At 36.6% G+C, this 26,045-nt stretch overlaps 2 protein-coding genes across 4 annotated transcripts in view; one reads left to right on the top strand and one right to left on the bottom strand.

Moving 5' to 3' along the window:
- LOC306798893 (acrosin-like) overlaps positions 1-26,045 on the top strand; it is a 173,041-nt gene that overhangs the window by 52,083 nt on the left and 94,913 nt on the right. The window lies entirely within an intron of this gene.
- Positions 1-26,045, bottom strand: part of EPRS1 (glutamyl-prolyl-tRNA synthetase 1) — a 37,262-nt gene that overhangs the window by 2,448 nt on the left and 8,769 nt on the right. The window contains exons 5-32 of one of the 3 annotated variants that reach the window (XM_079299238.1): positions 25,046-25,185; positions 24,317-24,417; positions 22,930-23,056; positions 22,542-22,734; positions 21,995-22,166; positions 21,256-21,489; positions 20,162-20,246; positions 19,767-19,826; positions 17,228-17,338; positions 15,638-15,774; positions 14,723-14,930; positions 14,149-14,261; positions 13,406-13,523; positions 12,934-13,305; positions 11,928-12,158; positions 11,017-11,265; positions 10,225-10,455; positions 9,619-9,884; positions 8,623-8,674; positions 7,568-7,777; positions 7,350-7,422; positions 6,535-6,614; positions 6,114-6,215; positions 5,288-5,443; positions 4,971-5,168; positions 4,389-4,562; positions 2,024-2,184; positions 514-592 (exon numbers count right to left, since the gene is read on the bottom strand). In XM_079299238.1, the coding sequence (XP_079155364.1) occupies positions 514-592; positions 2,024-2,184; positions 4,389-4,562; positions 4,971-5,168; positions 5,288-5,443; positions 6,114-6,215; positions 6,535-6,614; positions 7,350-7,422; positions 7,568-7,777; positions 8,623-8,674; positions 9,619-9,884; positions 10,225-10,455; positions 11,017-11,265; positions 11,928-12,158; positions 12,934-13,305; positions 13,406-13,523; positions 14,149-14,261; positions 14,723-14,930; positions 15,638-15,774; positions 17,228-17,338; positions 19,767-19,826; positions 20,162-20,246; positions 21,256-21,489; positions 21,995-22,166; positions 22,542-22,734; positions 22,930-23,056; positions 24,317-24,417; positions 25,046-25,185 (4,433 nt within the window). The remainder of the gene's footprint in view (positions 1-513; positions 593-2,023; positions 2,185-4,388; positions 4,563-4,970; positions 5,169-5,287; positions 5,444-6,113; positions 6,216-6,534; positions 6,615-7,349; positions 7,423-7,567; positions 7,778-8,622; positions 8,675-9,618; positions 9,885-10,224; positions 10,456-11,016; positions 11,266-11,927; positions 12,159-12,933; positions 13,306-13,405; positions 13,524-14,148; positions 14,262-14,722; positions 14,931-15,637; positions 15,775-17,227; positions 17,339-19,766; positions 19,827-20,161; positions 20,247-21,255; positions 21,490-21,994; positions 22,167-22,541; positions 22,735-22,929; positions 23,057-24,316; positions 24,418-25,045; positions 25,186-26,045) is intronic. The other 2 variants (XM_079299239.1, XM_079299240.1) reach the window with 2 other exon arrangements.

Raw genomic sequence — 26,045 nt, forward strand, 5'->3', positions numbered from 1 at the left:
TGAACACACCAATCCAAACAGATAAACAATTTCTCAACCTGATCTGCAACAGAATTTCAGGGTTAAAAAATTCTGTCTGCAGTTCTCCATTAAATAAACAGCAGCTAAATTCTGTGCTGAAGGCTTAATCTCTCATCTAAACTTTAATACTTTTTCACAGATGTTTAGATCAGTAAATCTCACTCATCCACATGATGGGTTATTGTTTCTATAAACCTAAGGATGTTTCTGACTTGCAGTAATTCCCAATGAACCCAATGGCTTCTAGTCAGGTCATAAAGGTAAAACTTCCTTGACGTAAATAGCCTGTACTTTAAACTCTTACCTGGAACTTTATATGAGACTTAATAAGTGTTTTGTCTCTGTTTGCATTAGAATTATGACAGTGAGGTTATTGTAACCTGAATGAAATGTTTACATCGCTCTCTCTTAAAAGCATATTCTGATAAAACCATTATTTTAAGGGATAAAAAGGGTGTGAAGCACAAGAATAGAAGTAGTAAATTCCCTTACCTTTCCTGAATCAAGCTCTTTTTGAAAGTCCTCCATATTACTGGCCACCACCATATGACTTTTTAGGTCTTCAGATGCTCTAAGAAAAGGAAAAAAAATCAGTCAGGGCAAATTTATTCACATAAACTCACTGGCCTAATGAGCAAAGTTTTCAGAGTCAGTCAAAACAAAAGGTTACAAAAAGAGCTATATATTCCTTAGAATCTTCCTAATCAGGTTATGTCTTTCTACCACTGACCACAAGGAGGTAAAATTTTGATTAATTGCTGATGGGGTGTTCTCCAGGTCCCTGCACATTTCACTGTGTTCATTCACACTGTTGTGTCCATCAGTGTCCATCACTGACCCGAAGGAGATACAAATAAATACCACAGGTGTATATTTTTCTTTTAAAATTATCTTCTAAATCACAAGATGCTTTTGAAGTAGGTAAAAATATTCTGCCTGTAAACAATTTTGATCACCAGAGAAGGAAATAGAAAAGCTCCTTTGCCACAGTGCTGTGTGAAGAACAGCACTGTGAAGAACACCCTTTTCTTCTTGGTGAACTTATGAGCAACACTGCAGTGACAGACCTGGGAGGGATTTTGGAATTTGCAATAAGGGCAAAAAACAAAAAGTGTTTGATTGCTTACAAGAAAACAATCCTGTGAACAAAGAACTTCAGCTACTGAAGTTTCTTGGACAGCTTTGTGTCTTTTAAAATTCTGCACCAGACCATCTTTCACAAATGAGTCCTGTACACAGGATCATGAAATTATTTAGGCTGGAAAAGACCTCTAAGTTCATTGAGTCCATCCACTAAGCAACACTGCCAGGCCCACCATTAAACCATGTCCATTAGTACATTTATATGTTTTCTGAACACTTCCATGGATGGGTATTCCATTACTGTGCTGGGCAGCCTGTTTCAATGCTTGCAGTGCAGAAATCTTTTCCAATGCCCGATCTAAACCTCCCCTGACTCAACTAGAAATCATTTCCTCTTATCCTCTCACTCATTACCTGTGAAGAGACCAACTCTCACCTGGCTACACCCTTCTTTCAGACAGTTGTAGAGTGATAAGGCCTCCCCTGAGCGAGCTTCCTTTTCTCCAGGATAAACACCCCCTGCTCCCTCAGCCACTCCTCACAGGACTTGTGCTCTACACCCTTCACCAGCTCTGCTGCCCTTCCTTGGACAGCATTAAGGTCACTGCTTAGGTCATTTATGGTGTGTTTACTTCTTTGTTATTATTCTGTATTATTTATTTATTAATAATACACGTGAACTCACAGATGCATTTTTTTAAATTAGTTCCTTTCATCCTTTACCTTCCATTTTGTAAGAACAACAGGCAGCTTCTATCACTATATGTGAAGGAGTTTAAGAGGCAGAAAAATACATGACACAAACAGGAAGATGAGCCTAACCTGTATTTCTCCCTAGATAAACCATTAATGTGAGAACTTCTGATAGATTAAGGGCATCTGTGATTAGCAGAGCCATTTACTGTAACTCTTAGTTTACCTGCTGTAAAGGTTTGCATGGATCTCCTCCAAGATCTGCTTAAGTTTCTCTTCTGCTTCATGTTCAGACAATGTCAGCTTCTGACCTGTATCTCTCCTAACAGCTACAAACTGTTGGCTCTTCATGTCTCGTGGTCCCACTTCAACCCTGACTGGGACACCCTTAATGGAAAAAAAAAATAGAAGTTATGATGAAGTAATTCTCAAAATTACTCTCTCACTGTGGCTTTCTTTTCTGGTTTAAAATCCAGTCTTAATATAGACTCACTTTATACATTTAAGTTTCTTTGGGCAAAAAAAATTGCCACATATTCCAAAGTTCTTATGCATTTCTGTCTTTCCCATCCACATTCTCTTCACTTGTGCATTCTACCTTGCTTCACAAGCTCAGAGGCTGAATCAGTGCCAATATGCAAGTAATACTGAAGCACTGCTGAAACTGCACTAAGTTATCCCACATACTGCAAATCACATTTTTTAAGTCTCAACAATTAAGACTTCTATAGGAATTATAATGTTCTAGTCCACTCAATAATACATTTAATTCTGTTTTCACAGAATGCTTTCAATAGCATTCAACAGGTATTGTTTTAACAGCAAACAGTATAAGTTCAGTTAAAGACAGCTCTAATACCAACACTAGTTGCATAGGATATTCGACTACAAACAGCTAATTGCTTTCACAAAACTTTTATGCTTTATAAACTTTGGTGATAAGATGCAATTTCTCATCCACCACACATCATCAGACAAAAACATTCTCCATGTTACTGAAAAAGGTCAATTAAGAGTCTACCATGTAACTTATTTTCTCCACATCTTAACATGTATCCCAGAGACACATTCTTTCAGAGGAAATGAAGAGAGTGAATGCAAATACATTTTGGAGGATTCTTCTTCCCTGCCCTTCCAAGGAAATTGAATCAGTAAATCAGTCAGCTTAAAACCATTCCATGGTATTCAGAGATAAAGAGATAAACAGGAGAATCAAAGCCTGTACCCAAGGTTTCTATGCATTGTGTGTTCTGGAATCTCCTCAAGTTCACAGCTTCCAAATTATTTCCTACACTACCACTGTACCCAATACCTAAATTATGCTAAAAAAGTGAAAAATACAGTAAAACCAATGATCAATGAACTATCTACTACTGATGCCAAGTTACATAAAAAGCTATTGAAACCTGTTATCAACAAGTAATTCAAAGTGAACATTCTAGTTTATGACCCACAAAACATTGTCTCCACAATAAAAACCTGGAGGAGAGTATCTGGTACTTCTAATTGTAATACTACCTCGTGAAAGAATACTTCATGGTCCCTCAGGAAAATTTCCCAAGAAAGAAATGGAACTAATACCAGACAATACAAAAGAAGTACCAGTGACTTGGTTTTTTTAGGAAGTAACATCAGAAATCTGCCAAGCTGAAAAGTACATAAGGCAAAATATTTTCCAGTTAATTCTTGTACTTCTTATTCCAGCACCTTTGTACTTTTTACCCCATGAAATTTCTTATACACTTAATAAAAGGAGTGCATTGCTCCTGTAATTAGCCTGAAGATGCATTTTAGGTACTAAGCTCAATACATTAGTAGATTTTATGAAAAACATCAAGTTTACCCCGTGCTCTATTCCTCCTTGAAAAACCTAATTTTATATAGAAAGGTTTCCAACATGGCTTCATGGTACTAGAGCTCCATTAAAAAAAAAGGTTGCACAAAGAGAAGAGAACTTTCAGACAATGGAAACTTTGAACAATTTGGTCCATTTCTATCATGTTACTTTGAAGATTAACATATTGAAATTGATGTTAAATTGAGAATAAAAATATGATTCCATAACAATATTCAACACATCGTTCAATTTTTAATTACCATTATTACCACTGTTTCATTCTGCTCACTATTTTTGTTTTATAAAAGCCCTTATATTAAAGGAAGCAGAACTGTTCTTCTCAAGTGCTATAATGAGGGGAACATGGCAATTTTAAAACAAAAAAATTACTCCTTTGCTGGCACTGCAGGTTTATCTTCTCTGTTCTGCTGTATGCTCAGAAAGGTGTGTGGTGAGACAGGACATACTGAAGTATTAGTACAAGTTTTTAGAAATATAAGTAATTAATGCTCCTAATTTAAATTTCTAGGTATGTAAGTAGAGCTCTAGAAGATTAAAAATCCCTAATGACATGCAAATCCTAGCCAACAGAACAAGTCTAGGAAAACACCTTTTCTGCATTTATTCACAGAAGCGATCGCTGATTATCAGGCAGCAATTCTTAATTTACAGAACACATTTGCCTTCAGAACACAGGGCACATATACCATACCCCTCACCTAGGCTTTAAAACACCTCCTGGAAAGAAAAGTACCTTAAGTTCCCAGTGGTTGAACTTCCAGCCAGGTGAGTAGTTGTCTCTTAAATCAGCCCGGACACGGATGTTGACAGCAAGCAGCCTGCTGCGATATTCATTACATTTCCTCAACAGAGCTTCTCTGTCCTCTTCAGAAAGGGAGTTTGTGATACCACAGGGAATAATTACAACCTGCAATTGAACAGGACATGTACTTCATGCTACAAAAAAATTAGCTCATAGTTATAAAAAACTGAAAATCAATATTGTGGCCCTATATTGCTGTAATTTCTTTCACGCTCTCAGAAATTAAGGATACATTTCACTTTTTCATACTAGTGACACAGATAAGATTACTTCAAATAGATGAATTGTCAAAGGGGACTTGTCCACAACAAGCATCCTAAAGATTTGTATTAACTTCATACAGCTACTATGTAACTAGACAGCTCCATCCTTTATGAATCAGATATATATATATATATATATATATGCGTGTGTGTGTGTGTGTGTGTGTGTACATCAGCTGCCTAATATGATATGCTCATGAATTTCAAGACAAAAAAGGAAACCTAGACAATTTAAGACATTTTTACACACCTGGATACAGGCTACACGAGGTGGGAGTACCAATCCCATGTTATCTCCATGAATCATTGTCATTACACCAATAGTCCGAGTTGTAATGCCCCAGGAATTCTGATAAGCGAACTGTTTTTCTCCTGGCTTCTTGGGATCTTCAAATACAATTTCAAACATCTTTGAGAAATTCTGCCCTAGATGATGTGATGTTGCTCCCTGAAATAGATGCACACAGAAGATTCTATTCAATGGAAAGTTAAGTTTATCAAGCATCAGTTTAAATATTTCATCTTCCTATATTTAGTGAAAAAAGAATTATTTGAATAAGTAAATACCTGGATAGCTCTTCCACTGGCAGATATAAATGCCTCTAAAGTGGTTGTATAATCCCCCCCAGCAAACTTCTCCTTCTCTGTCTTCCTTCCTTTCACAACAGGTATTGCCAAGAGATCTTCATATACCCGAGCATAGAGATCAAGTATCTGCAGCACCTATAAAGAACAGAATTACTCAGAATTTGCATTTTGTTACATCATGAAATATATTGTTACATTATAGAGTCTGAAATCTTAGAAGTTTAACTTTGTCAAGACTTTGTTTAAAAACTTTGGATGTTATTTTCCCTAAATCAGAAAGCAACAACTGTAAGTCATGACAGAGTCACAGCAGAAATTATTCTTCTTATAGTTATATAACTCTTCTAAGAGTTACATTGATTTCTAAATTCCACCTAAAAGTATGAACATCTGCTACATAAATAAAGAAAATAAATAAATAAATAAATAAATAAATAAATAAAGTGCCACAACACTCAATGAAACATCTGCCTTTTGGGCAAAGTAAGTTTTAAAACTTGTAGCAGTAAACACACATGAATGCATTATTTAAATTTTTAAGGAAAGTTGATTTTTAAGTGCTTTTAAGAAAAATAATTTTAAGGAAAGCATATGCTCTTCAAACTCCCCATATTGTTTGTAGAGATTGAAGCCTCAGAAATGGATTACATCTGAGAAAAAAAAAAAAGGGTTCTAATAAACTTGGTATTTTTCACAAGGGCTCCAAAAAAAGATTTCTATGAGATCTCAATACAAAGATTTGTTTGTGTTGCTATGGAGTAAGGTAACTTCCTGACAGGAGAAGCACCAGTGGATTTGTTTTTACCTCCTCTGCTGCCTCTTCATATGTTGCAAATGCTGTGTGACCTTCTTGCCAAAGGAACTCACGAGTGCGAAGGAAAGGCTGGGGATGTTTGAACTCCCAGCGCTGGAGGGGCAGAAGGAAAAAAAAAAATAACATTATGAAGTGCCAAATTATTGTTAAAAATAATGCTTGTTAGCAAGTATTAGAAAATTCTCAATAAATATAAAAAAGCCAACTATTCACAGATTTCTACTTCATATAATCAACTGCATACATTGATAAAGAATGTTTTATTAGAAACACTGAGAAAAATATATCAGATAAACCATTTTGCCTTGAAATATGTGCTGTAATCAGTATGATCATGCCAAGTCCACAGGGAATAACTGTCCTATACTGCATTTGTGATAAGAAGAGGTACTCAGAAATTGGTTACACATACCACAACACTGCACCACTGATTAAGCTTGATAGGAAGATCCCTGTGGGACTGCACCCACTTTGCATAGGAAGGATACATGACTGTAAAGAGAAAGCAGCTTTGAGTCTCCACACAATAAAGACATTTATGTCAAACTTTTCCTTTTGCTACACATAAGCTTAACAGTCTCTGCTGTGATAATTATGCTTTTATGTTTCATTTCCTTTAAAATATACTTTTTGTCTTAATACATAATATTTTCACCAGTCTCTGCAAAAGAGCTGAGCTGCTGCTGGTCAAAGTACAACCCAAAGCTTATTATTTAATGACACTGTGTTTGAGTCACTGGCTTACAGTATGGTAAATACACCCAGGTTCTCCAGTAGGAACTCATTGACCTCAAGATTTCAGGACACTATACTAGACCTGACTCAATTAAAAACTCCTCCAGCCTCAGGTCTTAAAATGCTTGTTTAAATTACTCAGAGGAACAGTCACAGGCAAAACACATGCAAAACTTAAGTGAATTATGAGTTGAAAAGATTTTCTTGTAAACACACTATAAACAAAATAATCAAATGTGTTTTCAAAGTAAGTCAGTCTTCAGGATATTAATAAAAAAATTCCTAAAGTCTGTATTTCCTAGAAGTGTCTATTTAAGAATGTGAGATTTGCTATGAGCAGCAGCAAAATCAGAAATTTTCCTAAGGAATTACAGAAAACACTTATAAAAATGGGAGCTTCCACTTTTCAGAAGGGACTTTTGTCTATCAGCTACACTACATGTAAAACTTCACACATAAAGTTATAGCCAAACCACATGAAAAGAGGCCCACCTGTTTCACTTGTGGGACGTATAGCAATTGGTTCAGCCAGTTCTGTTTTCCCAGATCTTGTGACCCAAGCAACCTAAAAAAAGGAGAAAAGAAAAAAAATTAAACAAAACAAGTTTGGAAAAAAAATCCTCTAACCCCAAACTTGCTTTCATACCCAGCTTCAGACTAAGTGGTTGAGTTTTCTTACAGTCAGATTAAAATGAAGTTTTGAAGTGTACCTCAGGAGCAAAGTCAGCAATATGAGACTTCTCTGTCTCTAGGGCAGCCTGGGACACAAACATGGGGAAGTAGCAGTTTTCCACTCCAAGTTTCTTGATCTCTGCATCAAAGAAGTCTTTGATGGCTTCCCAAATAGCATGAGCCCAAGGACGAAGAATGTAACAGCCACTCACATCATAGTATTCAATCATCTCTGATTTTGTGATCACCTTGCAAAAGATTAATCAGATGCTGTAGTTTGAGTTTGTACAAAGGGAACATTCAATAATTCAAGTGTGTGTCATGCAGTTCAAGAAAAGTCTCCTACTGAAAACTGCTCAAGTTGTTAGCAGCTAAGATATACTTTTGGGTCACTTGTGTTACCTAGAGAGGGTTAACCAGGAATATTAAGTTTAATAATAGATTTGAATAAGGTAAACATTTAACTAAAACTGAATGTCATGAACTCCAGTAAGAGACTATAGCTACTTTCCAGGAACAAAAGCTCTGTACTTCTACAAGAAATGTCTCTAGCTCATATTAGAAGAGAATTTTATTCTTTAGAGTATGGGCAAAAATTATACTACTGACAGGAAATGTACACCACTGACAGCTACTTACAGACCCTCATAACAAGACTAATCTAAACTAATCATCTCTACTTGGGTTGTTTACAATCTCACAAGCCAGCAAAACTGTTCAGTATCAACAGATATTAATTTTTGTTATGCATCACCTTGAGCTTAAATAAAACTCTCAATTGAAATTCCTATAATTTCAATTAAGCTTTGTACTCTTAGAGGAATCCAGGTAAGAATCAAGAAAATCTTATCTATATTATATATATGAGATTGCGTGGTTGACAGTCACCCTTTTTACAGCCTCCTAACTTTATTCAGCTCTTTACTACAAGGCACTTCTAGTTAAGACCATGATGACAACATAAGACATAGAAAAGAGGAAACACTTTGCTTTGTATTGAAAAAAAAAAGACTTAAACAGAAAGATGTAAATCCCAAACAGACACTGATTTCTAACAGAATGAAACAATGAAATCCAACTGATGTGGACTTACCTGAGAGAACCACTCTGAAAGGTTTTCTTCTTTTTTAGCTTCTAGACCCAACCTATGGTATGACAAAAGAACCAGATTTGTGCTGTTCAGTATTTAGCAGAAGAATTCATCCTAAACCTTTTCTTTTTTATTTTGGAGCAGGGAGTATGGTATAATAAGGTGGAAGAGAATGTTTCAGTTTTACATCAAAAGGCTAAGTTTAGGCTGGTGGGAGTTGCTAGTATTTCCTTACCCTAACAAGAATATTTAATAAGAACAGCTCCAATTTTTTAATACAGTTTGAACCCTTCTAATTCTCACTATGGCTGTATTAAAGAATCTCACAACACATTAAAAAACTCAACCACCAGTGAGAACCTAAGATTAACCAGACTTGTGTGTGAGCTGTTTTATCCTTTATTTTAAACATTTCCTACCTAGCCAGTAGCTGCAATTTCAGGAAAGATATGCAACTCAAATTCACCATTCATGTGAACACCAGTCACACTGTCTGAGAAAGAAAACTGACTCTACCTCAAAATAAAGATAGCCAATAAAACTACAAGATTCTAAAGAGGGTTAAACTCACCAGACTCAAATGACAGAACACAAAAGTTTTATATCTCTACAGAGAAGTTTTAAAGGTGGAAAATACATATTTTCTGGCACTATTTCTAGCTAAAACAACCACATCTCTGTCTCTAATGTATGATTTATGTATATGAAACAGGAAATACATAGTAAAAAGACCTCTAAACTTTCAGCAGGACACAGCAGCACATAATAAGCACAAAAACTTTTCAGTGACAGTAACAATACAGGATGCTGAGGTACAACTGACACTAAATAAACTTTGGTAACTTGCTTTTGGCTCAATCCTGAATATGAAAATCAATAGAGTTATTTCAAAAATGTCTACATTTTCAAGTGAAATGAGACATATATCAAACTCTAACTCTGAACGGAGGTAGACAGGTGATGTTTCTACCCAAATAAGATTAAAGATTGCATCTTTACCTGGTTTGTTTCTTAGGGCCTTGGCCCTCTCCTGATCCATTTGAGGAGCGCTCATTACCACTTTGTCCTTGCAAAGGTTCTTTTTTGGGGCCATCACTTTGCTTTTGTTGCTTACTCTGCTTTTCAGACTTGTTATCCTTCTCTTTCTTCTTTTTGTCTTTGTCATCTACACCACTAGCAGTTACTGGTTTATAGTCAACTCCTGCAACAGACTTATACTGGGCCTTCAATTGAAGAAGTTCTTTAACAGCCACATCTATCTTTTCCTTGAAGAACAAAAAAGAAAAAAATTATAAAGAAATCACTGGAATACTATGGTTCCATAAAAAAAAAAATTTAAAAAAATCTAAATGGCACTGTGGACATTCACAGACTGTTGGCAGAAAAATCTGCAAAAGCCAGTACTTAACTTTAATGTCCTGACATTTTAAAGGGCCATATGTGACAGTATATCTAATTTTAAAAGTATGTTTCAGATCTCAGAATTCAAATGCTGCCTATTCTAAAGGTGCTTTTCTAATTCCCATAATCACACTGAATTCCAAAGAGATTTTTAGATTTAAATACATACATTACATTTTTACACTACAGTGTATATGTTATTACCTTGTCTGCTTTTTCTGCTTTTAATTTCCTAACTTCATCTCCTTGAAGAGCTACTTTGCTGAACAAGGCTTTAGCTTCAGGAGTGTCTGGACCACTGGATACTGTGTTTGATGTCTGAGGCAAAGCCCCCTGAGCTGCTGGTGGCTGTCCTGGCTTGTACTCCTGCCCAGTCTTCTCCTTGTAGTCAGCTTTCAGAGAAAGGAGGAGTTTTACTGCTTCATCTATTTGATCCTGTGTGGAGGACAAATAGCAAGGTTTACTGGTGAGAATTAAAGAGAGAACTGGCCAGAAGCAGTGATTATCAGGCTATGAAACCAACCTAACCAACCAACAAAAAAGCTCCCCAAAAAACAACCCAACACCAAAACCAATCATGCAATGTAGAAATGCAGGCAGAAACCCTCCCCCTCAGAAGTGCCTAAAAAGCTGCAGGTTTGTCTCGTGCTCTTTTCCACAACCATCGCTTAATCTGTCCAGTTTCTAAAGGTCTTGCTGCTGCTGCAGTCCACCAGATACTGAAACAGTCACTTGTTCCAAATGCAGCAAGACACAGTAAAATGCATCAAACCCTTCCGCAAGCTTGATGTCTGCCATGCTCATGCCCATTCACCTAGATATGAGAGTCATATATCTGAGTCAAGAAAGTATCCAGCACCAGAACAGGTCTGTTTGGCATTATCAGAGCATGCATGACCTGGACATAGGGGAGTTTGATCACTACTTGGTGAAAGACTTCCCCCCAGTGGCAAAATGTGGTCAGAATTACAGTTGGTCACTCTAATGCTATTGTACCTTGGAAGCTTTCTCTGCCTTGAGTCTGCGTACCACTTCCCCTTGCCCAGCTACAGTATCATAAAGTGCTTTGCCATCCACTAAGCTACAGCTTGCAAAGTTATTGCAGCAGACAGGAGATGGAAGTGCAGTAGAAGATAGACAAGGAGAGGTTGAGGGTGGATTTCCAGGCTTGTACTCTTGACCTGTCTTTTGTTTATATTCTGCTTTTAGGCTTAAAAGAATTTTCACAGCCTCATCTATTTGTTCCTGAAGCAAGAGAGAAAAAACAGCAGTTGCAGATAAGGGTAGAAATAACAGAGGTGTAACACAATAGCTGAGATAAACAAGCTTTACTAGAATGGCACTAACACAGCTGTTGTAATAAGACTTCTAGAGCTATCCTGTTAGTATAAGTTGTTATTATTAAGTTATGTGGTAAAACTTTTTAGCCAGAACACCTACAAGTTCTACATCAAAAGACCAAATCAGATAGTATAGGTAAAGGCTGATTACTGTGCCATAAAAGCCTCCCATTTAGGTGGCTTAATCCCCTCCAGTCATAGCAGTCCATGAGTTGCACACTGGAGAACAGCAACAAAAACACAGACTCTGAATAAGTAATGGTTCTTTGGTCATGATCAGGTAACTCCCAAATTTACTACTGCCACTCTGGCTCCAAGTTACAGTCCTTCTTTCAAGTTACTGCCTATCCTCTGCTTCACTTATCTTGTAAAAAAAGAACTTATTTATTTTCCATGCACTAACACAGAACTCATGCAATCAGCCATATCATCAGCTCAACAGAATCTGGGAAAGCACTTTGTGAGATTTGCTTATGTTTTGCTCCTCAAATTTCACAAAAGCTGCCCTTGGGTTTTAGCCTAAACTGAAGACACTGCTCTACTCAGAAGCATCCACAGGTAGAAGACCTTTGAAGCTTTCTCCGATTTGAGCTTGCGGACCACTTCTCCTTGCTGGGCTACTCTGCTGTACAGAGCCTTGCTGTCTACTGGGCATGGGCATGGAGGAGTGGGAACAGGAGAGCACTGAGCAGGGACAGACACCACAGGAGGGTTTCCAGGCTTGTACTCCTGGCCTGTCTGCCGCTTATAGTCTGCCTTTAGGGATAAAAGGACTTCCACAGCAGCACCTATCTCCTCCTGAAAGAAGAAAGGAAGGGGCAGAAAGAGGGAGGAACAAAGATACAGAGAACATAAGACTCTCAAGAGTACTATAAATTTGTTCATAAAAAGACCTGCAGTTTATGTGCACCTATTCCATTTTTCTAAGTACTTAGCAGAGTTACTCAGAGAAGTTTTCTCTACTACTTTCCTATTTTAACAAAATATTAGACCTTCCCATTTATTTAGATTTTATGGTGCCATCAAGACACACTACTACTATCGACATTATTTAGCCACCAGGCAAACTATGTTATTTTCCCTCTCTTCATTTTCTGCATTAGAAAGAAAAGAAGTAACATAGTTAATAGTAGCTATGTTTGCTATGTTACAGAGAGGAAGACACATCTGTGGCATTCAGATCTTCCCTTTTTGGTTTTGGGGCTTTGTTTTAAGACCTAAACATCAACAATTCAATCCTAAGAAGTCACATAATTTGACCATACTGAGTTAAACAAATGAAGAAATTGCCCAGGCATTTTAATCTCAAGGACTTGATTTGGATGCTGTTGGGTAAATTCTGCCCATATTTCAGAGAACCTAAGAGCCTAAGAAATATGGGAATTCACTAATACAAACTTGGTCATACAAATCTAACTGAAAAAGTAAGTATTGGAAAACACAGATCAGAGCCCAGTCCAAATGATGACCACTATAAAAATCCTGGATCCCTAAGCACCCATCCACCTCCACAGACAGAGAACAATGGGCAATGCAAACCCAGACAAAACCAAAGGATTCTTTTAATCATCACCTTAGATGCTTTCTCAGCTTTCAGTTTTCGGACTACTTCTCCTTGTTCTGCTACTTTATCATACAGAGCTTTACTGTCCAGGGTACCAGAAGTCTCAAGCTTTGATGACTGTGGAGTTCCAGATACTGGAGGATTTCCTGGCTTATACTCCTGGCCTGTCTTCTCTTTGTATTCTGCTTTCAAGGCCAGCAGTTGTTTCACAGCTTTATCAATATCTTCCTTTGCTGCCTTCTTAGCCTTCAAGTCACGAACTACATCACCCTGTGCAGCCACCTTGTTGTAGATGATCAGATGACCTTCAGATACAGCACAGGCTGGAGCAGGGGCATGACCAGCAACTGGTGCAGATTTTCCTTTTACAGCTGAAGTGGCCTTATAAAAGAAAAAAAAAAAAATATTCAGTATGTAATCTTGTACAGAAACAGATGGATAGTAATACATTTTATGGTACTTTCCTAAGCCACCAGTTTACCTCTTTCTTTGCAGTTTCAGCTTTGGTCTTCTCTTTTGATCCAGATGTTGGCATCTCTTTAGTGTGTCCATCAGGGATGTAAATCAAAATGCATGGGGCATCTTTACAGCTGTAAGGACTACAAAAGGATTCATAGAAAACACAACAGTAAAAGAAATATGAGATAAATATCAAACATTTATTGAAACAAATGAGCTACTCTTTCCAAAAGATGCTCTCACACAACTGCAGGCTTATCTTTGTACACAGTTGTAATTAGCTAAATTTATGTACCTGGAGATCTGCAATGATTCCTCTTACATGCAAGTTTTCCCTTTTTTGTAATATTTATATGTTTATGTTATAATTGCATGTAGATGCTTTGGTAGCTTGCTAAAGAAGTGTTACAATTCAGTAGTATGTGCACACTCTAATTGGAAAAATGCCTGTTATATTCTGCAGCATGGCTTCTTAATTTCTATCCTTCAAATCACAATGAAACCATGACCTCATTACCAAGTCCAGGTTAGCTGGGGTGCACCTTAAGTGCCACATACTTGGCTTAAGACAGTTTAAAGTGGCAGGAACGTGCAAAATAAAAGCCATGCCAGTCCACAGAGATATTCCTCAGAAAGATCATGGTAATGGAGAAAATATTTGCAGACAACATTACTCTTGCCAATATGTGTATGTGAAAGCACTAAACCACAGCAAGCTAAAGCAAATTCTGAGAAGTCTGTTTAGACCATTCTCAAGTAACTTACCTCACTGGCTCATAGGGCTGATCACAAATAAAAAATCCTCTCCTCTGAAGTTGTATGATGTCTCCTTTTTTTAACTCCTTAAGGCATGGATCACCCAGCATCAGTTCTTCTTGCTGTAAGTGTTAAAAGAAATCAGTCTGTGTCTAACAGAGCAAAGGAACAGTAAGAAATAGAGATGTAGGATAGTGGTGATTTTCTCCTTTTCAAAATGTCAAAATGTTACTTAATTCCAGCAGCAGCAGAACTAGAAGTACTAGAAGTGCTAGTACTAGAAGTATGAGCAAGAAGATGCCATATCATAAGAATGTATCACAACAAAAACTCAAACTGTTGGTCTCAAATGTGTAAAAGCCTGGTGACAACTGAGAATAAACAAGAGTCATATTTTAATTTTGAGATTATGACAGGTTACATGGAAACATAGAAACTAGATACACCAGCACAATGTATCTGTTTGACACACAACTAATTCAATTTTTAAAAGAGCAACTAGAAATAGTGAATGTTTAAAAAAAACCCAAAAACAAACAGCACTAAGTTTAGTGAAATTAAAAGGGACAAAAATATGACTCACTTTACTATTTCGGTTGATATATTGCTTGAAGTCTTCATCTTTACCTAGAACTGGCTTAGTGATCAGATGCTCATAATTAACACAGACAGTTGGGATCAGGGGTGCACGTGGAGTTTCTGCCAACCAAGTGATCTTAGTAGTTTTTTTGAAGTCCTTGTTATCTAAGTTCAACTTGGCATCGATGGACACAATTTTTCCACTTGCATTTCTACAGGAAAACACAAATTGTAATGGTACAGCCTAAATGATCAGTTCTGATTCAATACTACAAAAATAAATGTTCAGAGCTCATTTTTGAAGTGTGAATCACAGAAAATTAAAGAGTGCATTCATTCCTGTTGAAAGTCTCCATTAATTTTGCTGTCTTAAATATCAAAACAGAATAAAAAGCATGGGGAAAAAATCTTTGCATATTTATGTTCCCTACCAGAGCTCACCCCATTCTGGCTCTGTCTCAACACAATCACTTCAAAGATACTATGATGACATTAAATGGTCTCCTTACCCACCTTAACAGTTGTGCAGGTGAAACTGTGACAGGTTTGGTTTCTCAGTATGCAAAACCAGTATTTTGTTATGGGGTGAAAGTAGTTAAAATTCTAGGTGAATTTTTCTGATTGGAAAAAGTTGTTTTAGAGTGGCAATATTACCACAGAATCATGGACAGGACTGGATGAAAGGGACATGCAGTACCAGGACTGACTAATGATTTCAAACCTCAATCTACAGTAAAATACACTCTATGCTAAAATGCAGTTTTGTGGCATATTTCAAAGTAGATTTATAAATATAGAATCATAGAATGGACATATATGGCCAGCCATTAATTCTTTGCAGTTATAAGCTTCCCATTAAAAGAAAAAGCAAAAAGCAGAAAAGCAAAAATGAATTTCAATCTGCCACTAAACAGGTTACCTGCTTAATTTGGTGATGATGATATTGCCCCAGTTTATGAAGGTAACCACCTCTCCCTCTGCCAGGGTCTCTGCATCTGCACCCTCGATGAGCACTCTGGAGCTGTACCACACAGGCTTCAACCCAACATCAATATTCTGTAATAATGGTTTACATTTCAAAAACAACAGGTGAAAACAGAAGATGGACAATAACAGGAATGCAAAGCTACAATATTTTTCCACAGCTCCCTCCAGCTTCTTGTTCACAGGTGTTGTCCACATTCCCCCAACAGTACACTCAAAAAATCCATGGATAGCATATTCCATTTCCTTACAGTCCACATATCTTTAAACCCAACAGGTTTAACAGATAAAGAAAAGTTTTTCTCAAGTTTCCATTTTGCTATGCAAATACCCTATAAAACTGATTTCAAAACTCTCATTTTTGCTTTTTTATAAAGTTATTGTGGAAATATATATAGAGCTTCTTTCAGCTGCATAGATTTGTAAAGACAGAAAACAGACCTAAATCACTTATAAAATGCTCAACTTTAAAGTATCTCAACAATTGAGATAAACTTCTATTTTCTAAAAAAGGCTGACAGCCTTATTATATATTGGAGTCAGCATTTACTGGTACTATCAATGTTTCAATATGCTGGTTTGTATCTGACCAAACTTCAGACTTTTTGAGCCTTGAAGAGTCACAACTGTAACTTGAAGCTGCTCAAAACCTGTTCCTTGCTATCAGCCATGGGAAAAGGGGAAACCCAATATCCACATTTCAGTTACAAGAAATGGACACAGGAATACTCAGAGCAACAAAATCCAAACAAAGGAATGAAGCAAAGCCTCAGCAATATTCAATCATTTCTCAGTGTAAGTGTATATAACTATAACTAAGGGATGCTTTCAGTGAAGTTTAAACACAATTTTAGACATCAGACCCAAAGGAAAGCATCTTTGTTAACTGTGTCAAGCAAGAGTTCTATCAGCACCACATTCCACTTTTAAAGGACATTACTCTGTTTACTGGATACTAAAAGTATCAAATCAGCAAGTTCTTAGCTTGTGATAAAAACTATTTGCTATACAAATTTAAAAGTCTTATTAAAAATCCAGAGATTGACAGAATCAACAGGTTAATATATTACCTCTCCACATAAAACCTGATTTTATCAACCACTTAAAAAACACCTCCCTGTTAATGAATAAAGAGTGTCTACTGTATTAAAGCCATAAAGCTTGAATAAAATTTAATATTTAACTTCTCTGTGAAGGTTAGCATCAAACAATAGGAAAACTAGTTTGAGCAGTGCTCCAGGCTTGTAATGCCTCACCTCTGCTGAAAAATCCCAGGGAGGCCATTTAGAGCACCTTTTATGTCCACTTCATATATTTACAAAAACAGTTCCCTCTTAAAAGAGTAAACATGTTTAGTAATAGCATGGCTTTTGACAATTCTGAGGGAATAAAAAGCACTCCTTGGATAGATCTCATGCTATCTGAGCAAGCCAAAAGGCAGGACTCTCCTTCCTGCCTGTCTCATGTCAAGGTACTTCCCAACCTTACTGAGCTGCAGCACAAAAATATTAAGTAAAGCAAGAACCTTTGGATGTTTAGCCACTTCTTTCATCTCCTCTTGAGCTTCAGGAATATTTACTGGGACTACTGCATCTTTCAATAAAGCAGTGTACCGAGGTGCTACTGGGTCTATAACCTACAGAAAACAAATTAGGTGGATCATGAATATATGCCACTGACAGAGAAATAAGGTGCTTTACAAAACAACAACCACAAAGAAGAAGGAATATTAACTAGTATTCTTTATGTTACTGCATTTTTTCAAAGTTTGATTTAATGTCGCTTTCATCCAAAACTACACAACAGTGAGAATATAGTGGTAATACTTCACAATTTCCAATCTTTGCTAAAATACTCTGAGTAAAAACTGGATTGGGTACTACTGACAGCAGAAGTAACCCAAATTATGGCTCAATGCCTTCTATAGAAGACACAAAAGTGTACTCTGATACAGTTTTACTGTGCACATAGGCTATTACATCTGACCAGCTTTTTCTCTAGTTCACTAACTTTAAAGCAATAATTTTTAAGTGGAGTTTGTTCTTTTTCCAGCAGCACAAGACCTGATCTCATACTCATTTTCCAGGCCAGTACTCAACAGAATCAGTGACAGAACTGGCTGTAGAGGAGGCACCAATCAAGTCTGTAATTTTACTACAGACGCATTAGATACTATAATAAGGCAATACCATAACATTGACTTCATTAGATTTTTACAATATGATTTTGGCAAGAAAAAGGCACCACTAGGATGTCTTCCTGTATTTTTGCTGCCCATTATCAAACTCAGCTGCTACAGTTGTACACAGCATTTTTTATACCTTAAACACTGGTTTGTCAAACTGTTCAGAGGCACTTAAATATATAATTAAGGTAAAGCAGTCATCTAAGGCTAGAAGGAATATCAGAGATCTACCAGTTTAGCTGGAAACTAACACAAAGGAAAACACCTGCTTTTATTAATATAAAGTGATTTTTGCTCTGCTTGGTTTATTCCTGCTCAAGTGAAAATCTACACAGCTATATATTTTTCCATATTTTGGAAAAAAAGTATTTAACTTCTAATTACTTAACATTAGCTATATAAAGTGATATGATGATATACTTTTAAGAAGACACACTTTTATAAGTTAGTCTTAGAAGTCTGAAGTCAGACTCCTAAATATTAGACAGACACTTTGAAAAAGGACTTGCATATGTCAAAATGTAGGGGTATTATATGATTTAACATCATAATTTTCATATTTAAATGACCAGATTTTACAGTAGTATGACCAGACTCTTTATTTTATTTATTAAAACTCAGACCCTCCTCAGGTGCTAAAAATTACAGGATCACATATAAAATGAGTTGTCACGTTGATAAAGTCTTTGAGCTCAGAACTACCTGCAAGCAGCCAATTGGTTTTGCTCATATTGCAGACAGCTTACAATCTGCACAGCCACATGTACATAAAACTGGCTAATAAATATGGTGCTGTACAAGGAGCTGAGTCAGAGGTCTAAGAAAGTCAGTTTAAAAGTCAATTTTAAAAAATGAGCCTTGACAGTTCACTGTGAATTCTTCCCCTCAAGCCAGCTGTTAGTCATAAATTTTTATGTCATAAATGTCCGTCATAAATGTTAGTCATAAATATTTATGCAGCAACAGAAAGAACCAATTAATAAACCTACATGTATGTAGCAAATCAAATGCAAAATACATGAAGAAATACAAGACACATGCCAGACAAGCAAAAACAATTTAAATGAACAGATCCAGGTACTATCTAAGCAAAACCAAGCAGGAATCCCAATGCAAAATAACAGGTGTTTCCACAATCACACAAAATATGCACTCCTCATGAAAACAAATCGCCTTATTATAGTGTCCAAGCATCTGCTGCCAAAAAGCAACTCATCATTGCATGTCAAGATGCAATATTCCTGCTTTGCCATTCAGTCAGAAACTCCAGCAGTGCTGGCTTTGTCTCCCCAGGCAGAGCACGCAGCGCGTTCATCCTTTTGCCACAGAAAGGAAACGCAGCCAACGTCAACCAAATCAGGGAAAATTTGTGTTTATGTGACAAATCAGCCAAACCAGAGGTGGGCAGCCTTCGAAAACTAGGAATAATGCATTTTCAGTGGGTTTGTAGAGCTCCTGTTATACAAGCAAGTGTGAGTGTGCTATGAAGCTGCGAAATGATAGCTTATGCTATGTATGCTTACAGCACTGTAAGCTATATGCTGAGGTAAAAAGCATTAAGTAATACCTTCTTACAGATAGCTCGCAGCTTGAAAGCAGAAAAATGAAATGCAGTTTTCAGATCAGATTTACAGCAAATACCATTATCTTTTCCCGTACTACTAAGGAAGGCAAGCAAGTACTGGTATAGGAGAATCAATAGGATTAGTGCTTCTTCAGGTTAGAAGGGGGGACATTCCATTTTCCTGAGAGTGTGCCAAATGATGTAGCATACTGCAACTGCTACTTGTTGTGATAAGCACTCCAATGAACGCTGGATTCTCTACATATCCTAGAAAGAGGATATCAGGAGGAGCATCACATCTGGGTAAACACATACCTTTTTGTTAAAGGACCAGATTTTATCCCACTCCATATTCACAACAGATCGAGAGGAGCCCTGGTGAAAAAATAAAACAAACCAACACCACATTAATATAAATACTCTAGCTCATAGACTAATTTAAAACAAAGTTCTTTAAACTGAAAACCTCTATGGTTTGCTTTCATCAAAAACAGTTTTTGAGCTTGCAAAATAAACTCTTTTCAAGTAAGAAACCTGCAAGACCATTTTGCCAACACCTACTCACAAGTGCTACCATTGTTGAAGCAATACACATCAAAGTAGCAAATCTTCAGAAGAAACCTCTCAGTGATAAGTACATTAACTGAAGCTTCACAAAAATTCGTGAAATTTATCAAGGGAGATTCAAGGAATCAGAAAAAAACACCCACCTGAGCAGCAATAAACTGTTTTAGCCCTTCAACTGTCATGCCTCTTCTCAGGACACCACGCACAGTGGGAAATCTTGGGTCATCCCTAGTGGAAAAAGATATTCCATTAGAGTCATACACTAGATTTTCTAAATTCTACACTGATCAAGAACTTTACTAATACTGCCACACACAAAAGGCACAGCCCCAGTGCATTATACTCAGTGAGCTCAGAGCTAGGTGGGAACACCTAACTGAGAAGAGTGAGCACTTATCCATACAAAATGGATGGTGAAGGTTAGGTCTCAAAAACAAGCAAGGCAAAAGTTATGTTCCTATCCATCATTTCCTTTCCAAGGACACTCAGAAAATGTTACTGGAAAGAAGTGACAATGCTACCTCTTGATGCAAGAGACAGAAATATAACTTTTTTTTTCTCTTATAGAAGAAATAAAAAAGCCTAATCTGCAATGCAACATTTGAGTTTGGTGGGAACATTACTCAAACCTTGCTGAGGACCCAACAGGGAGGCTTAAGGAAGGAAAGGTCATCATAAGACCACCTATATCTCTAGGAAAAAAATCCAGGCAGGGGAAGGAAAGAATAAATTTGTCTCTAGCCAAGTGGCTCCATGCATAAACTAAGAGTCTAAGTTTCCAACTCAGTTGACAACTAGACAACTAGTCCACCAAGCACTGTCTACAGAAATGGAATTAATGTGAAAAAATTAACAAAAGGAAGGTGAGGGCAGGTGGGAGAGAAGTGTGATGGATTTGACTAGATGGACAGGACCAGAAATACTTCAGTCCAGGCCCTCTTCTGGCATTGTTTAGGAATGACTCCAGTGACAACAACCAATGACTCAAGAGTGGAAAACATATAAATTCCACCCACAACAAGAGCCAGAGTCCAAAAATAAGCTGCCTCATGTTTATTACAGGACATGAATATGCATGTACACAGCTACTGGAGAACAGACATGCAGAACCCAGTGTAAATAATCTGTATTTTTTAATATTGTTTAAGTAGTCATTCAAACTGTCCCAAAGCAAAAATGAATGTGCCAGTGCCAAGGATCTTAGGGAACAGTGCTGACCTAGAGCCATGGAACATACCATCCATCCACAAGGCCTTCATTGACAAACCATGTGAGCTTTCTCTTGGAGAGCACAGTGTTGTTGAGGTTTAGCCTGCTATATTCCCATATATATGGCTTCCTTATGCCTAGAGCCTCAATAATCCAGTAGAATTGTTCATCTCTGTCATGGTATTCAGTTGTTCTCAGTGCATGTGTGACACCTTCAATACTGTCAACAATGGGGCAGGCAAAGTCGTACGTGGGATAAACCCTGACAAAAAAGATCTTTAATTAGCAGGGCAGAACAAAACACTTTCCTCCCACCTAAACATTTAAACTTAGCACAGTTTATATTCAGGTACTATAAATATTTATAACTTATGATCCTGAAAACCTTCAGATTAAGACTAAAATAACACATACACAACAAATAATCCACAAAGAGATCCAGAGGGCAATACATTTTAAGATGAAGAAAGCCTTCAAGAAATTAACTGATCACACCCTTAGTATTCAAGACTAAAAAAAAACCCCTACACTGCTAGTGTTTTTTCAAACATATATAAGAACCAAAACTGAAATAATATTCACTGTTGACCATGACAACCATCTCACAGGTTTTAAAATTCTTTTGCACGAGTTTCAGAAAGTCAAGAGACTCATCACATACTCTGGTTAAAAGCAGGTGCCAAGTATGAAAAGAAATTTCCTAAGGAATTGTAAATGCCCTGAAAAGAGCAAAAGCTACAGGCCACACAAGGAGAAAGTGGACATACTTGTAGGTACTTCCAGTCCGAGGGTGAGGCTGGTTTTTGCAACGATACAGAGTTGGGTCCCTCATACATCCATTATTACTACTCATATCTATTTTTGCTCGTAGGCAACAAGTTTGTCCATAGTCTGTTCCCTTTTTCATTTCTTCCCACATTTGTAGATTCTTATTAACACCTAGGAACAACAAAAATAAACCATTTTCTAATTTATTATGAAGCTGATACAGAATCAAGTTTGATTATTGTAGTAAAAAAAATCAGAGTCACCCCCCTCTTCGGACACTGAAATTTATTTTCACACATTTTGCATTTTGAATTTTTGAAGTGATAATGAATTAATGGTAAATAATTCATACATACATAAGTTTACTGCTCTGGTCTACTTAATCCATCCAGCCTTGTAGAACAAAGCAATAAACACTTTCAAGTCCCTATAAGGAACTTGAAGATATGCAATTTAGTAATCTCACTCATATTCATTAATAAAAATCAAGTTTTGATGTCAAAACAAAAAGGTAATAAAGAAAGATCAAAGCTTAAAATATCTTACAGTTATTTCTGTGTTTAGATTCCACTCTCTGCTCACGCTCTGCTTTCATTTGCTCTGCAGGAGTATCATCCACATATGCCTTCCCTTCTTGAATAAGCTTCTCAGCATATTTCATTATTGTTTCAAAGTGATCTGAGGTATATGTAAATTGATCTGGTTTGATATGCAGCATGGCAACATCTTCAAGAATAACCTGCAAAGTGTGAAAATGTGAGCTGTAATACTCAGGAAAGCTAGTTTTCTTACATCTTTATCCTCTTCATGCCAGATGTGGTGCTTTTAAAGCTCCATTGTGCAGGAAGGATAAGCCATAAGAATAAGCATGAAAGAAAAGAGGCATGCACTTATCATTCTTTCACAGCCTATAATCACTCCCATCTTATCATACCTTTTCAAAGTCCTCTTTCTCTTTTTCTGGATTTGTGTCATCAAATCTCATAATAAGTTTTCCTTTAAAGTTAACTTGGTAGTGCTGATTTAGCAGAGCAGCTTTGGCATGACCAATATGCAGATATCTACAAAGGAAATTAAAAAATAAATATATACATCAGAACTACCTCAGCTAGACTTCTTTATTTGTGAGGGAAGGAGAAAGAATGGAAAGCAACATCTAAGTGTAACAAACAAACAAACCTAGGATATTTGTTGAAATACTATCCTTTTATGAAAATAAATTATGTTTCTTCTATCACAAATTTAGTAGTTAACTGTTAAAAATATCTAAAGCTGTAAATTAGAGTGTTACTATGGATGTAAAGACTGGAGTGCAATTATCTCCATTTCTACAGACTAACTTAAAGCCACTGTTGATGATGCCCAGTAGCAGTTACCAGATAATCTGAACCTACCACATTCACAAGAGTGGAATTTTCTGACTGCTGTGTATTTTTTAATATAAACTAAAAAGCTACTGACATTTTAAACTAAATATAAATCCCCAAATTGACAAAATTAAAATCTCTTACAAGAAGAGAGTAACATGTTCCTGAAGAACAGTGTTTTAAAACACCAGGATTAAGACACTAAAAACTACTAAGGTAAGTTGAGACTAATATATGTTATAGACATACATGTACATAAATACATAATTTACAATATTTGAGTAACAGTTATATTGGACTAATCGAGTAAATAACACAACTACAGAAGTCAGGTGATGCTGGAGAGCCAGTTTAATGAACAAATCACAGAAATTTTATAGGTCATGAGTCAACTCCAAAAATAAATAGAAAAGAAAAAGCTGGCTGAAAATTGAGTTTATTGTATTGGCTCATCACATCTCCTCTGTGTGATTTTTAAGGAGTTTCTGCTTTGGTATTCCACACAGTCTGGACCCCTGAGCCTCCATGATACATCTGATACAAGCTTCCCCAAGAAAGGCTATCCCATACATCTTTCCTTTCTCAAACCTAAGTTCCCTTGGAAAGCACCCTGTCCTTTAACCCAATTCATATGGACTGCATGTCCACACATTAGCTCCTGGCAGGGCACACACATTCATTATCCATACTACTTCTCCTCATCCCACTGCTGGGAAGTACATCACCTCATAACTAAACTGCCTGTTCCAAGTTCAGGCAACAGTGCAATGAAGGACAGAAGTGAACAAACAGCTCTAGTGGAGATAAAGCTTTAAACTCTCATTTGGTTTAACAGCCTTGGCTGATAAGCTGATTAACATCCTCACCAAAGCTTTTTTTTTTTTTTTTTAAGACAAAACACTTTTTTAAGACAAAACACAAATAGAACCTTCAGTAAATATTCATGTTTCTTACCCACTTGCTTCAGGAGGAAACCTCACAATGACCTTTCCCATCTCTGCGCCAGGAAGTTCAACAAACTTCCCAACATCCGCTTTCTTTTCTTTTTCTGTTGCCTTGAAAAGAGGCATAATTAGAGACTGCATTAGCTGTAAAATCAGATATAAAGCTCTAGATAATAACTGCTGTATTGAAGTCTCCTTTCAAACCTACAAGCTGCTATATTGGACCCCAAAGCAATCTCTTCACAATTTTCACATAACTCAAGGTACACCAAAACAAGATTAATTCTGGAGTTTCAAGTTATTTTGTCTTAAAATCTGGTCCAGGACTAAAAAGCCCCACCAAGCTATTTATTCTATAGAAGAAAATAATTACTAGCTAAGGTTTTGTATCTTGGTGTTCTCAACCTGAACGTGATTAAATTCAGTCAAGTGAAGAGAGCAATATTTGCAGGTCTACTAGGATCTCAAACTGTCTTTTAAAAAAAGCAAACAATACATCTAAAGAGCAGTGCTGATTAAAAGAAGAGGTGCCATATTTCCACGATTCCACTTAAACACTGGACTAGACAACTCATGCCTTTCTAAATTTGAAAGTGACAGCTCTGGCTGTAAACAAGAGTTTAGTTCACCGTATGACTGCTTATGTACAGTTTTTAGTTCTCTAACTTAAAAAAAAAAATCTTGCAGTGTATTCACAGAAAATAAGCTACCCTCTCCAGAGGATCTGAGTAAATCTTACCATCTTAACCTTTGGTGTCCCAGCAGCCCACTTGGCTCCTACTGACTGGAAAGCACGCTGCACCTCAAGGAAGCTGTACCATCGCTTTGCATGCACAGGAGCTTTGTTTTGTTCTAACTGCTCCTGCCACGTGCTATTACCTGTCAGAAAACAAAGAAGTGTTCTAATTGTTAAATTAGAAAAAATAAAATTATTTTTATCAACAGCAGCTTTTTAAGATTAAGAAAAGATGATTTAAAAAAAATCTACTCACTCTCTCTTCTGATGAGATTTAGTCACGGGGACACAAACCATTCAAAAACAAATTAAATAAACAAATTCCCTTAAAACCCAAAACATATTGCATTCCTTCTTGGATTCAGCAAGGCAGAAGGTGAGGGGGAACAGTCAACACACATTTTTCTTTATATTATCCACCTCAAAATTAGTCACAACTTTATTTCAAGACAGAAATATAAGATATCCTTTTATTATGTTAACATCTGATGTTTTCTAAGCTTTACCATAAGTGAAACATGTGCCACTATCCTCCTTTATTTCTGAGGGGCTGTATTCCCACAATCTAATTTCCAAGGAACACAGTTTCACTAGGATTCTGATGGGAAAAGGAAGGGAAAAAAGAGCAGCAGCTTTGAAAAAATACCAGAAGCTGCTAGCTTTTAACCTTAATTATGCCCTTTACTTTAAAGTGCAATTGGGTTATACTGAATGGTAGATTGCCACCTACTACCTAAGAGAAAATAAAAACCAGTCCATAAAAACAGATCATTAAAGCTTCTTTAACATCTATAGGGCATTTTGCAAAGTAACATCTACCTCTTTTAATAATTCAAAGTAAACACCCAAGAAATTTCTTCTGCTAAGATAATGCCATAAAAAGGTCTATACATATAATTTTATGTTGCACATTGTCATATTGAGGCAACAGGTAATATAAGATGTTCTTACAATTATTAATACAAAAGAATTTAGAAAAAAATCCACCTACAGATTACAGCTC

Source organism: Erithacus rubecula, assembly GCF_903797595.1.
Source record: "Erithacus rubecula genome assembly, chromosome: 2".
Lineage (NCBI taxonomy): Eukaryota > Metazoa > Chordata > Aves > Passeriformes > Muscicapidae > Erithacus > Erithacus rubecula.